Raw genomic sequence first — 14,529 nt, 5'->3', positions numbered from 1 at the left:
AAAGAGAAAAGAGATGCTTTTTCTATCTGAAGTCTGCTAACTGCCATTACGCTAAAGGTCTTAAACCTTCTCCTTAAATAACATATTACATGTTACTATGATAAAAGCAAAGCAAAATCAGAGCAGCATGCTTATTTTGGGAAAAACCGTGAAGTTTGTAAAGACCTTTATTTCCTATGGGAGCTTATGCCATAATTTGGAATAAAGTTTTGAATAAATTTCTAGAACAAGCATCTTTTATTTATGAATAGTATTTTCAAACTTGAAACATTATCTCAAGTGATCAGTAGGAAAAAAGAAAAACAAAGGCCAGAGAGGCATAGAGTCACACTCAAAGGTCATCACTGGATAGCTCTGGTTTTCTCTTCAGCCTAATTTAAAAGTTTTTGAAAGCACAGTAGTCTACCCAGTCCAAACTAAATTCACATGAATACAGTTGGAGATCACGATGTAACTTCAAACTAAGCAGTGCTATCTTTTAGCTTCCCTTTGGTATGCTTCAGTTACAGGAATCACTCATGAGTGACCTTAATGAAAGGAGAGCTATTTCACCAACTGCTAAGAAACGGAAATGCTGATCATCCACTCAGCAAATTCATATTTTCTTCTTGAAAATCACCTGGATCAGAAAAACATTACTTTTCCAGGTCTTTCTTACTCTTACATTTAATTCACAAGAGCAGCCTCCAGACAAAAAAAAAAAATTTAAAAAATAGGGATGATTCAAATAACAGCTGACTAAATGGCCATGCCCTTCACCTTCCTTTCCACCTTCTCTCCCAAATGACAGACATAATCTGTTCATCAAATCTTTAAGACAAAATTATTGATTCATTTTTCTATATGAATACCTTTAATGTCCTTAAGGAAGCCCTGCCTATATATGGAGTTCACTGCCCATGAAGAAGCTAGCACATTATAAAGTTGAAGATAATACTGTATTAATTATTATTTACCCTAGGACTTGAAAGCAAAATTTATTCTGCATTAGTTTATTGCATATGCATGTATATATTTATATGTGTGTGTGTGTATGTGCATAATTTATTTTGAGTATCAATCTGGATAAGCACGGAAAAAGCTAAGTATGGACGAATATCACAGGCCTAAAAAACTTCAAATGTTTAAAGAAAGCAGCTCCTTAAGGAGCTGTCTATTAATCATCAACCAAAACACGGGAATTATAAACATTCTGCAGTGGCCATTCTCTTATCCTTCATTTCACTCAACAAACAACTTCAGTGCGTTTAGTACAACACACGACAAAGTACTTGTGTCTGCTAACGTGTTGCTAATTAGCGTGTCTATATCTAAATGTATAGTATATCTATTTATGCATATATACTTGTATTTATACACAAACATGCACATGTTTGGATTTAAGTAGGAAATAGTGAAATTATATATAATTTCTAAATTTAGCTTATAATTTTACCTGGGCCCAGACTAATTCCTATTGAATCAATGAGGATAAAAACAAACACCAAAACACCTCCTCCAAAAAACATTTCTCAGTCTCCTTACAAAAGATAGCATGTTAAAACTATATTTATCCATGATAAATACCACCTTATTTATTTCTGCTAGAGAATTATTTATCAGTAAAGCTGCCAAGAATGACTTGATGTATGTCAGAATCTTCCAAGCACCAAATTGCTATGCATTTTTTAAATCTAAAACTTGCAATTGCACATTTTTTTACTGTTTCTAAAGAACATTACTCAGAAAGCAGCAAAACCTGAAGAATTTCTGGGAAATTGTAATAGTGTTGTTATTATTAAAAATCCACACAGTAGAATTGCTTAATTACCATACTGGTCTCCAAACATTTTAATTTCTTCTCTATCTTCTCCACTGTAAAAAAAATTTCTTAGCCACGCTTCTAAGGGTCTATTTCAGGCACTATCAATCCTCCTAACCCCACAAGCTGTGTCCCAGTATCTTCATATGGCCAAAAGCCAAAAGAAATACACTGTTTACCTGAAAGAAGTGAAGGAAAAGAGAATTCTGGGAGCAGCTCAAAAGCACGAGATGACAATAGCTCTCTTCAAGCCCCACCACTCTGCTGTAGAAAGGAACTGAACCATTGCCCAGGTCCCAGGAACAATCACTTACTGTCAGCCTCGAACGCCAGAAATGAGGATCGCCCAGCAGAGTGGCACAGCACATGACAATCTCAGCAGAGCACCTTCACCTGAACCACTCAGAAGCCAAAGAATATTCAGAACAGGCTGGCCACATTTCTGCATTTCATATCTGGCCTTGTTCCACATCTATTCCTGTGATCTTATCTCCAACTCTTAGTTGCTACATTGTATTTCATTCCAGACCAACTGCTTCTTTTCTTTTCCATTTTAACTATCGGCTTTGTATCTTTTAGTTTTTATAGAGTGCAGTAAATTTTCCTCAGCAACTACATGAAAACAGTCTCCTCCAAAGCATTTTTAGTTGCCTTTCAACACTAATCTCAAGGCAGATGCCAAGAGAATGTCTATCAATTGACATTTTAAATGTTCTGCAACACAACTCTTCGGGACAGATGCTGATTGGTTTTGACATACAAAGTACGCTAATGTATTACTCAAGTTTGGGGATGAAGGCATCTAGCATATTACTTCACGTGCCTGTTCTTAAGAGAAAAATTTCCAAAGTCAACATTTTTTTTCTAGAACTACATGTATCAGTAGCTGAGTATCAGGTGCCTTCAAATATCACAGACGCAGAACACAAACCTAGACAATAGAAGTATTCTGCTTAAAATTTTTGATCACTGCGAAGACCTCAATTAAAAAACAGGTATCACTGATGTTAATTTAACCGGTGAGCATACTAATATTTTTCTTTTTAGTTAGAATAACTTGAGCTTCATATCTTATCAAGGAATTAAATAAATATAAACCACAAATTTTAAAAAGTCTTATAATCTCAACATATGAGAAAATAACAGGTTAGCACAAAGAACTTGCTAACGTGCATTAATGTGTTGCTAGCAAGTTTACTGAAAGACATTTCCGAAGCAGAACAAAAATGCTCAGTTATGAAGGGTGGCAGATGTACATGGATAAATCTGCCAGAATTACTTGATAGTGCTGACAAGCAGAACTAACTGTGTCAACATATTGCCCAATTTCAGAGGGGAGGAAGAAAAGGGGGGGGGTGAAAGAAAAAAGGCAACACAAGCTTGAGCAGCAAATATTAAACTCATATGAATTTGAATATCATTTTTACAGATGTATTTAAACAGTTGCCTCCTATTGATAGTATTGTTTCAAGACTTCTTTGTCAGTTTGGTAAATGTAAGAGCAATCAATAAAAAACAGAAATTACAATCTTGTATGTAAAATTCAGCAGCTTGTATTAAAAAGAGCCTAATAGTAAGAAAATTACAAGTTTTCTGAGCCTCTGAAATCAGACTGTTATTCCAGCTGGTGCTGAGAGCAGTCTAAGTATTTGCTTTCAGTTGAACAGGAAAATACCAGGTTAAATTCACAGAGAAAAAACCCCAAGTTTCCAAATTTACATATTGGATAATATCTTATCTTTTCAAAACCTTAATTTTAAAACCAAAAAGTAACTTTGCTTTAAAAACATATCTCTACTTTCTTTTCCTCGTGTTGACTAAATACCTGCTATAGTTTAATTTGTGACAGTTTACAGCCCAAATAATAAAGCTGTGTATTCATTAAAGATGTTTCTCACTGACCAAACCACAGAAATAAGATCATTTACTGTTGTCTTCCCTACTAATCAAAATTCACCAGAATTTGTAATATCTTACATGTAGAAAATTTAAATAAAAGAATAATTGTAAATTGAAACACATTTCCTACTCCTGAAAAATGACTGGGAGCTATATTCATTAGCTTTTGTGTTGCTATGCTTGTGCAACATAGTACTTTCAGCAGGCATACTGTGTCTAAAGTACAATCTTTCTGAAGACTTCAGTGCTACAGAGACATTGACCAGCAGTTCAGCAGAAGCCACTCCGCCTTCATTGAGGGTAGCCAATAAAAAATGAGCAACTCTCCCTTTAAACAGAATGAAGCAGCAAAATGAAATTTCAGGGCTGACTATAAGGTGCCCTCTTTGAATGGGACTGGAAAGTGCACAGGAATGCACATATTTTACTTCAACAATCTCTTAAAGTCATGGGTGGTGGGAGGGCTGATTTTTTTACTCAGTTTCTAATACTGTCAATCTATAGATGCTACTCTTACCATACTGATAAGTTAAAAATGTTTGAGTTCATACTTTGTTGAGAAAGCGATCACCTAAAGACAAAGCATATATGAAAGATTTCACTGTATTTTGAAACAGGAAAATTTTGAGTTGCCTAAAACTAAAAAAGCTAAACTAAAAGGAATTTGAGATTCACTTCACCTATAGATATAACTGCAAGTGCATGCTCTGCTTTTTTCAACTTAAAATGGATTTCACACCATGACAGGTTTCATTCTGCATTAAAATTGCAAATCTTCTATGTGGCCCAGTTTCAGCTGCAATTGATCTGCTTTGTCGTCATAGATAAAAAAAACAGTGAAAGGCACTGCAGCTTTAAATATTTCAGAGCTATGTAGCTAGTAAATAGACTCCATTGCAATATGGCTCTGAAGGTCGTGTCCTATTGTCTCTTTTCTCTGCAAATATTTTGAACAGCAGAAAATGGTTTATTTTATACAATACCTCCCTGCCATTTCTAAATCACGTCAATTGTATTAGGCATTTCCTTACTGGAAAGGACAGAAACGTCTCTTTCCATACACACCCACGCTGCTTCTAGATGTATTCAAAACGTCCACTGTGAATATAACAGCGGGGTGTACATATCAAATATATACCGCTTTTCATATGCGTACCTTATGCGAACAGACTCTCCATTAAACCTCACCACAACATAAGGACAATTAGTTACTTCAGTGGTGATAATTAACCAGCTTTCAGGTCAAGAAGCAAGTCTAGTTAAAATTAACATGCCAACAATTTTAACATCTCCTGTTTCTCATATATGCCAGAGTATGGGGAAAAAAAATTATAACACACAGCACCAAGAGAACATAGTCTGCCAAACCTGTTTTTCATGAAGGAAGGCTATAACCTTTCTGATGCTAAAAAAAACCCCTAAAACAATTAAAAAAAACAACAAAGCCCCGTCACATTTAAGAATAAGTTACAAGAAAAATAAGACTGTAAACCTCAAGCCAGAATTTTGAATCTTTCTGTATTCACCCCTAGGATCAACCCCACTTCTTTCATATAAGGTGATTATTCGATGCAAATATGACTTATGTAGATGCCTCTCAGATAGAACAGTAACATGAAATACACCCCTGCAAAAAATACAACTTTGTGATAGCTGACACCACGTAGAAGGCGCATGTAATTTACCTGAAAAGGCAACAGATTGTTGCCATTGTCCGTCCTGAATGCGTTGTCTTCCATCCAGGATTTGGGGGTTAAGGGTGCAGCCCGTGGAAACTTCGGAGGGGCAATGACATTGCTGGAGAATGGTTTTTTAAGGGGTGAAATGGGATTGAGGGGGGAGGGTACGCCGACACCCACTCCCACACCAACCCCTACTCCAACTGCCCTTCGAGGGTCTCTGCCAGCTTGCAGCCCACCCCAAGGGTTGGAGGGTGTACTCCAAGCCGCGTTTTGATGGTTATTCCAGCTGGAGGAGGAAGAAGAGGAGGCAGAGGAGGAAGACGGTTTGCTGGTCATGATGGGCTGATGGCTGTAAGCAGCATTTCTCTGAGCAAAAGGTGCCTGATTAGGGCTTACAGGTGACCTCCGCTGCTGCTGCTGCTGAGCTTGCTGCTGCTGCTGTTGCTGATGTTGGTGGTGCTGAGTCTGAGCTAGGCCAATTTGAGGCGAGAAAGTGCCACCAAATACAGGGTTGACATGATGTGGAAAATTCTGGAAAAGCATTGTCCCATTGACTGGAGTAATCCCTTGGAAAAAGCTATCATCCACCGTGTTTGTGGTCCCTGTAGACCAAGTGCTGCCGAAGGAAGGAGACAAGGAGGTGCCAGCTGCAGGTTCTTGTTGAGGCTGGTGAAAGCTCAAGCCAGGCAAAATGGGAGACTCCATTTGCATCTTCTCCTTGCTATTTTGGGAAGGAGCCGATGTGCCGATACTAGTCACTGAACTGTTGTCTTCTGGTTTGGGTGTCTCCGACGAGATGGGCGTAGAGGGGGCTTCTGCTGAGTTTGGATCTTGCTGCTGTTGCTGCCGCTGCTGCTGGGGCTGGGCTTTGCTTTTGTCCATCAGTAAATCATCCTGCATGGTTTGCGCAGCTGAAACAGTAGGGGAAAAAACCACAAAGACAGATTATTAACGTTGTCATTCATACCACAAACCAGACTGTTTTAGTCATCTGCCGGCCAAAAATCTCGTCCTATCGCTAGTGCTATGCTACAGCAAGTTGAAGGCAAACCCGTAATCTTCCCCCTCCCCCCTTTAGGAATATTAAACCTTTGATCGTGCTAGGTTGCCTTTAAAATAATTTTTAAGATGCTTCACCCTTTTTGATGCCTTGTTTCCCTTCAGTCTAAATGAGAGATGTGCTTATAGGGCAGAGATATACAGCAATTTCGCCACGTCTCTTTTCTCTTACACCGGAACTCAGAGCTCTCACCCTGCAATGAGAAACCGATTCTGGTTCCTGTTTTTCCAAGCACCCTCCTCCTCCTCCACCTCCTCCCCCTGGTTATTTGCATACGTCAATAAATACTGCTGCGTCCTTCAGCAAGGTTAAAAAGACACCAGTCTTCGCTCTTCTCCACCCCCTTTTCTATTAGGGGACCTTTAAAGGAGCCGGGTACCGATTTTCCTTAATTAACAAACAAGCTTTCAATTATTTAAATTTATCGGAGAGAAAGCACACATGAAATCTCGCACTGGCACGGAGCGGCTCTCGGCTGCACAACCGTTTTCTGCCCTTTTTCTGCCGCACAGCGCGCTGCTTGCTTAGGGCATGAGAAGCGATCGCAATGACGGCGGGGCGGGGGGGGGTGTGGGTGGAGACACTTCATGTACAAAGCCACCGACGGGTGTTATATTTGCCTTCAGTGACCTTACGATCTTTCCGTGTAAAACGCTATTTTACATCAAAGCAGTCCTTTGGTTAAAGGTATTTCTACTCGTTGTATTTCTCTGTATATTAAATAATCAGTGATTTGTTCAATGGAAAAAAATAAGGTCAAAATGAGTAGATCCAGGAGTCTATTATTAGACTTATGATGTTTCTGATGCTTTGGCAGGGGGGTTGGACTGGATGATCTTTTGAGGTCCCTTCCAATCCCTAACGTTCTGTGATTCTGTGATAATGAAAAGTAAAAATGGGCCAAATAGCAATATCTAAAATACAGACGTCACATTTTAAAAGCCACCTTTATATGCACAAGACAAGACCACTGATGCAAGCTATTTGCTAAATAAACTTTAAAAAGTAAATGTATGTAGAATGGTTGAGTCACATCTGCAAGAAACAGTGCTTCATATCAAAAAGGACAGATCATATAATTTGATTATTTTGAAACACGATAATACTAATGCATACACAGATATCAGTGAACAACAATTGTATGAAACTAGAACAGGAACCTTCACATCTTTCAGATTTTTAGTCAACTAAAGAGATCGTTCTATATCTCAAAACTATTTTAAATGAGACAAAAATCACCTACTTCAATTGAGTAACTATGTCAAAGATGGTCATCACTGACTTCCTAGTTGTATTTCTATTGAGTTAATCGTATGACATGTACATTGCTAAGATTGCAATTATTCTTTTAGGAATTGTTTGAACATAATAATTCTTTTAGGATTGTTGTTTTAATGTAACACGGTAAAGTTAAGCCAAATCAAGTAACTGTTTAAGAAAAGGGGCAAAGAGTGAAACCAATGACCCTCTCCTTTCTGACATGAAGAGTTTTCAGCTGCTCTATGTGTATCTTTAACATTTTTTGTTTATTTTCTTTCCTTCTTTTAAATATCTTCTGAGCTAGGCACACACTTTTTAATTAAAAATAATGTCAGGACAGGTTTCTGCTATCAATTAAGTTAGTGCTGATGCTCCCTATTTACCTGTTCAATATATAAACCAAACAGCAAGGGTTCAGGAACAGACCATGCAGTGAGACAACATTAAGTCAAGTTCCTAAGAAGAGTGGAGTAAACAGTTGCATCCATAACAGGCGGCTCTGCTGCTGCTGCTGGGGGTGCAGAAAGCCTTGCAAGGCAGTTTCAAGCAATACTGCAGTAAGCCATAATATACCAAGCTCTGTGTAGCTTTCCATTAGCTTCATTTCTATCAAAATCACTATTACTCTTAAGGCTACATCAAATTACTGATGATTCCACATCAGAGAGAAAAAAAGATTATATTTATCCCTCCCCTGGTTCTGAGCTATCAGTAGAAAAATATATTTAGAGAGAAAAACATAGCAGCTGAAATGTTAAAATTCTGTCGTCAATAAAGTATATTTAAATCAGTTAGTCACCGTGTTATCTATAGTGGCTAGCACAGCAGTTGCTTCAAATAGGTACCGTGACTTGGCTAGTTGTTTTTGAACTTTATCCTAAGGACTGTAATCCACATACATTTTCATAGTGCTTCTTAAAGGTAAAAATCACTGCACAATTCAACCCTCTTGTCAAGGTCAAGACCTACCTTTAATGAATGAAGCCAGTCTGAATGGAAAAACACTGGATAATAAATAACTTTGAATGATAGGCCAGCCAATGTCTAATGTTGGACTAATATGCAGTATCTCCTGATTATTTGCTGGTGTAAGTATTTGCACAAATTTACAATCCAGTACCGGAAATCTATATCCCCATAGCAATACCAGCTCCATTTGCATGCAGTAACCCACGCAGTCAACACAGAAATTTTTAAGGAACAGTTACCTTTGGATTTTCTGTATTTAAAGAGCAACAAAATGTCAGTATATTTATTTTCTTCTTTCAGGTTTGATATATGACAAATAGTCGACCACTCTGGCAAGAGCACTTTGACAACTGAAAGCTTTCAGCGCATGCTCTCCCAGGGCAAGGAATCATGGGGTTTGAAGTCTTATCTATAGGTGGCATTTCACTGCTGCCTGCCCGGAAAGAAAGAGGGCTGGGAAGGGGAAAAAAACCAACCGTGCACACTCCCTTTTACCAGGGAAAAATGCTGCGATCTGAATCACCAGCTCTGAGAACATAAATATCTGTCAGATTGAGCTGAAAGTGAGTAACTAAATAAGAGCTTTTAACAGTTTAATTTATAAGCCTATATCAAATACCTACCTATTCAAAACAACTGCTAGACAAAGAAATAGTTCTAGTATTTCCAAACTTCCTTCCAGACTCCTAAGAAATTCATTATAAGGTCACATCAGCTATCAAATATACAGCTATTAGGACCAAGATTGCATCATGTTGCTTAGCTGAATAAAATATTAACTAATCACCTGTCGTAATATAATTTCTAAAAATATTCTGAAACTCAAACACAAATAGGCTGAGTACAAAAATTTAAAAAAATCAAAATCAGCAAGCAGTCAATAAGTTGTACTATTTCAGTAGCTTCCAATTTCTAAGTTATCACTCTGTGATTACTGATTTATTGCTGCTACACTGAAAATTCTACCAAAAAATAAGCTCCTTGGAAAAAAATGAAGGTACAAATTTTACTATTTAATATTCAATCTACTCTGTACACTATGGTTCCACATTTCAGCTACCTCCCTCCCACTATCCACACATCTCCAGCCACCACATTAATACACAGCCTGGCAGGAGTTCCTCTCATGAGATATTAATATTTTTATGATTAATGTAGATTGGGTAAAGTTTTCAGAATTTCTTGTACTGGTCCATGAATTATTCTGGATATTTATTCTGGGTAATTATTCATAATACTAATCATGCAGGACTAAATACTAACACTAGCATAGAAATTACATTGTTGGAATCAGAAGTGTGGAATGATCAGTGTTTAATAAAATTGCAGGCTGATTTTTCAAATAATGAAATATGCATAGCTTTATAGGTGAGAGATGACTAAAGTCGAGAAGGAAATTAAGGCAGTTGAACATGGGTTGCTAAAACACTTAAGTCTCTGCTTTCTACAGTCTGTTTATGTTGGACTGTATGGTCTGCCTGCTTTAAATCAATGCTGTAATTAAGAGTTTCTCAACACTTGCTCTAACCTGTTTGTGCTACTCTGAATCATTAAGGGCAGGAAAACTGCTTTCTTACAGCAGTTGAAAATACCTCATTTGTTGAAATATCCCAGCTAGCACAGAGCTGGCTCTAGGCATTCTATACCCCTTCTTTATGTCCCTGTTTACTTCTGAGTTACTGCTTTTCAGATGATTTGAGGATTCATGTGGAAGGAACCTCACTTTTGCTGTCATTTCTTCCCATGAGACAGCTTCGCTTTGTAGATCAATTATTAAGATAAGGAGAGTGGTCATTATGATATTCACAAATGGAGAAGCACTCCAAACCCAAAGAAAATCAGAACATTAAAGACAGCTTTTAATCAACAAGCTGCTAGAAGAAAGACATTTTTTGTTTCTATATCCAACTCTTGTAACTGGAAGTTAAAAGATAATAACAACAGCTGTATCAGAACACAAGAGCCTAATTCAATCTGGTATCTGAATTACTTGACCTGGACCAGTTCCAAAGAAATAAATGTAAGAAAGGCCCAAATAAGCCTAGCTAACTCAATTAACATTGTATTGAGTGTATTTTTATTTTATGAAATTAATTATGAAGCAATTTAAGCCTACTATGACTAACAAACTATGCTAGTCTTTTTGCCAGAAAGTGAATGTTACAGCTAGCTTGAAGGTTAAAATGAAGTATTATGTTACTGAAAAAATGAGTTTTATTGTAGAAACATTTTTCTCACTTTAGATTTATTTTATTCTAGTTTAACTGAGGGCTCATAATTTTTTTAAAGATGGAATCAAGTGGATAATAATTGCCTTACTTATCTTGTTATTTATTTTTACATATTACTATCACAGCAGTTAAGATGCAGTTCTGCCAAAATAGAACAGTTTTGTATTGCCAGGTTACTTAGCTTTGTTGAAAACAATGAAAAATTCCAATAGTCTTAATGTTATCAGATCAAAAGAACTGTATTAAAGTACTGCTTCTGCATTATTTGGCCTCTTTTTCAGGCATTACTGAAATGGTCAGATAAATATTTAATATACTTTCATATTATTCTTCTAGTCATTTCTTGTCAACTTCTTGATTAAGCTTAAATCCATATAAATTTGTTATCAAATGATTTAGTATTTAAGTTGATCTTTTGACATAAATCTGATAGCCAAATTTAGGGCCCTAAATAGCTTATATTGGTTTGGTGATTTTCATAAAGTTCTGTACTCGCCTTCAAATGTGCAGTTTTATTTAATCCAGAATGGCTGCCATCTCCAGTTAGTATGAAGTGAGGCCACACTCAGTCAAATCTCAATTGGCAGCAATCATTTTCCCTCACTTTGCATAGGCAAAAGGAAGTCTGTTGCCAGGAGAGTTCTCTCTGGACTCAAATGAAGACACTACCAGGTGAAGGTAAGAAAGGACAGAGCGAGACGGTACAGTGAACATCATGGAGACAGAAGGACAGAGCAAAGAAGAATTTATTCAGGAATTATATGGGAAGCAATAATTTTAAAAATGAAAAAACTGCAAGAGGCAACCTGAGATTTATAGTGGAAATTGCCAATGCAGAGAAGCAAGTGTAAAGAATAAAATGTAGAAAGAAAATTACGAGAAAAAGGGGATGAGGGAGAGTGAGTTGAAGGAGGAGATTGTTGGGGGGAATAAAGCAAGCATTTGAACAGAGCAGCTGCATATCCGGTCTTGTTAAGGGGAAAAGATGAGGATGGAATGACAACTCTTGCTCTGTCAGAGACTAAGGAGTTTTTTCTCAAATTTAGAAACAGTTGGTTATATATGTATTTCAGGATCATGCTCTGATTCTGAGAAGAGCAGACAAATGGAAAATACATACCCCAAGCTGTCAACAAACTACTGAATGGTAAAAAGGCACAGATCAGTTTTTAAATTTCAGTATCTTCAAGCTATTTATGGGATGTTAAGAGGTCTGCCATTATAGAATCATAGTTTGGGTTGGAAGGGACCTTTAGAGGTCACCTAGTTCAAACCCCAGGCAGTAAGCAGGGACATCTTTAACTAGATCAGGTTGCTCAGAGCCCCGTCCAACCTGACCTTGAATGTCTCCAGGGATGGGGCCCGTGCCACCTCTCTGGGCAACCTGTGCCAGTGTTTTACCACCCTCATAAAAAAAAAATGTCTCCCTTATATCTAGTCTAAATTAGTTTTCAAACCATTACCCCTTGTCCTATCATGTTTTTATGTGTCCAGATTTAACATTTCATGTTTAAAAAATTAAATAAGAAAAAAAATTATGTCCAAACCTACCAAGTGTTCACTATTTGACCTGATATTCAAGTTTTGTCCAGTCTTGTCATCCCTCCCTGTGCTGGTGGCAGAGCAAAGCAACTGCCCTTGCCACAGACTGTTCTTCAGCCTCAAAGGTAGTCAAGTGATCCTGGGTTCTGATTCCACTGTTCCAGGTTCACAGCCATTATTGCTCATTATGACCTCACAGCTATACCTTAAATAGCAGAGAACTAGCATATCCTTCCCACTCCAAAGCAAAACTACAGAAATTGCACAAATTGCACAATCCTACAAATAAAACCAGCTTCCTTATTTATATTTGTACTGTTTCAGAATACATATATAAAACCTAAGCAGTTGGCTACTATAGGTGATACTACAGCACTGATCAGTGCTCTGGCCAATAAACAATATACCTATTCCAGAGCAAGATTAGGAACCAGAAACTCTAATATCTAGCATTGCTCTCTTAGGTTCTCTTCCAGTAACATGCCCTTACGGTTTACTCAGGCCACCGTACTCCCACTGTACTCCCAAGACTTCTCAGCAGCACAAGCAAAAACAAATTTTACTGTCCCAAGAATAAGTACAAAATAAATTTTCTGTGACAGGATGTCAGCATGATGCCTTCATCCTACCTGCTCCTATACACACTCCCTGTAAAGAACACTTACATCATTGTAACTGCTTTAGCATTCCTGTTTGTGATATTTGTAGCAATTAGAAAATAAACAACACCCTCCCTATTCTATACATATAATACAAGCTTACAAGTCCAAGTCTGGATATTTTACACACATTTTTACAACACTTTTCTCTCAACAAAGACTCTAAAAACCAGTTTGATTTTTCTCTAGCTACGGCAGCATGGTCAAGGAATCCAGTATACTGACTTAAAGTCTCCTTCCTACTCTGCCTGATTTCTAGAGTCATGTCTATCTACCACGCAAATGCTACTTGTCTCAATCAAGAACAGATGTAGGTTAATGCAGCTGTACAGTGGGATTGGCCCTGCAAACTACTACCTTAAACAGCAACCACAGTATAACGCAGTTTTAATTTAGACAAGGCATCAGAGACAAGTTACATGTAACAAACTTATTACAAGAGCCATTTATTAAAAATATACATACATATAGATTTATATACTATGTGAAAAGGAAAATTCAAAGTTGATCTTTACTAACCAATCTTCCCAAGAACCTGGAATGTCACAGCTGCCTCTAAAAAGCAGGATCTTGCCCTTTGCTTGGGAAATACAATGTTATGCAGAACCTTTACATGCATGCAAATACACATACGTTTCAACTGAGAGGCAAGAATGGGAGACAAACACCCATGGTGGAGACAAATGCGAAGGCAATTTCTCTCCAGGTTCTATCCACCTCTTTGTTCTATAAAGGCTTTTCATCTTCTAAATTTCCAGTTTCACAAACTGCAATGTTCTGTATTGACTTCAGAACATACAAGATATTTTAAAAGCACTCTCAAAGTATTTTTTACGATTAGGAAGCTTGTCTACAAACTTAAATGAGACTGCTGTCATTACCACCAGCCATCCCACACCTCACCCATCTTGAGCACAGAAGCTAGTGGCCACCAGGCCCCCATCGAGCACGAAGGGCCACTTACAAGGGCGCCGGGTTCTTGTCCTTGTCATTGCCAACAAGCCCACAGAAACGGATTAATTTCCTTCCCGCCGTGCCAGACACAGCCCTCCTCGGCAGCCTGGCCGGTGTAGGCACCTGGCAAGGTCTCCTCTTCCCTCGGGCCTCTCCACTCCAAGGGCGGGTTCTCGTGGAGGCCGGCCTGAGCAGGGGACGGGATCCCCCTGCACCTGTTAAGCAGGCGAGGGAATGGCGGGGGTGCGCAGGAGGGCGTTCCTTCCCCAAGCAGGATCCTACGCCCTGCGTGAGCGGGGAGGAGACAGCGGAGGAGGCCGCACGGCCTCTCCCGCACCTGTGAGGGACGGCCGGCAGCAGATACAGGGCTTTGCCACTCCGGGCAACGGTCGCTGGGCGAGGAGGCGGGCGGTGGCACGAGGGCACCTCCCCACTCCCTTCAGCCCTCGGGGGAACCCGGGCGGGGGCGGAG

General features: G+C 38.5%; 1 protein-coding gene across 1 annotated transcript in view; it reads right to left on the bottom strand.

Annotated features, from left to right (window-relative positions):
• Positions 1-6,649, bottom strand: part of CPEB3 (cytoplasmic polyadenylation element binding protein 3) — a 79,968-nt gene extending 73,319 nt beyond the window's left edge. The window contains exons 1-2 of the mRNA XM_010192838.1: positions 6,520-6,649; positions 5,386-6,293 (exon numbers count right to left, since the gene is read on the bottom strand). Of these exons, the coding sequence (XP_010191140.1) occupies positions 5,386-6,282 (897 nt within the window). The 5' untranslated portion in view covers positions 6,283-6,293; positions 6,520-6,649. The remainder of the gene's footprint in view (positions 1-5,385; positions 6,294-6,519) is intronic.
• Between the last annotated feature and the right edge of the window lie 7,880 nt (positions 6,650-14,529).

The sequence above is a fragment of the Mesitornis unicolor genome, unplaced genomic scaffold (genome assembly GCF_000695765.1).
Source record: "Mesitornis unicolor isolate BGI_N332 unplaced genomic scaffold, ASM69576v1 scaffold11509, whole genome shotgun sequence".
In the NCBI taxonomy this organism is placed as follows: Eukaryota; Metazoa; Chordata; class Aves; order Mesitornithiformes; family Mesitornithidae; genus Mesitornis; species Mesitornis unicolor.
The sequence above is the reverse complement of the archived record's forward strand: the minus strand, read 5'-3'. Positions and strand labels throughout refer to the sequence as shown.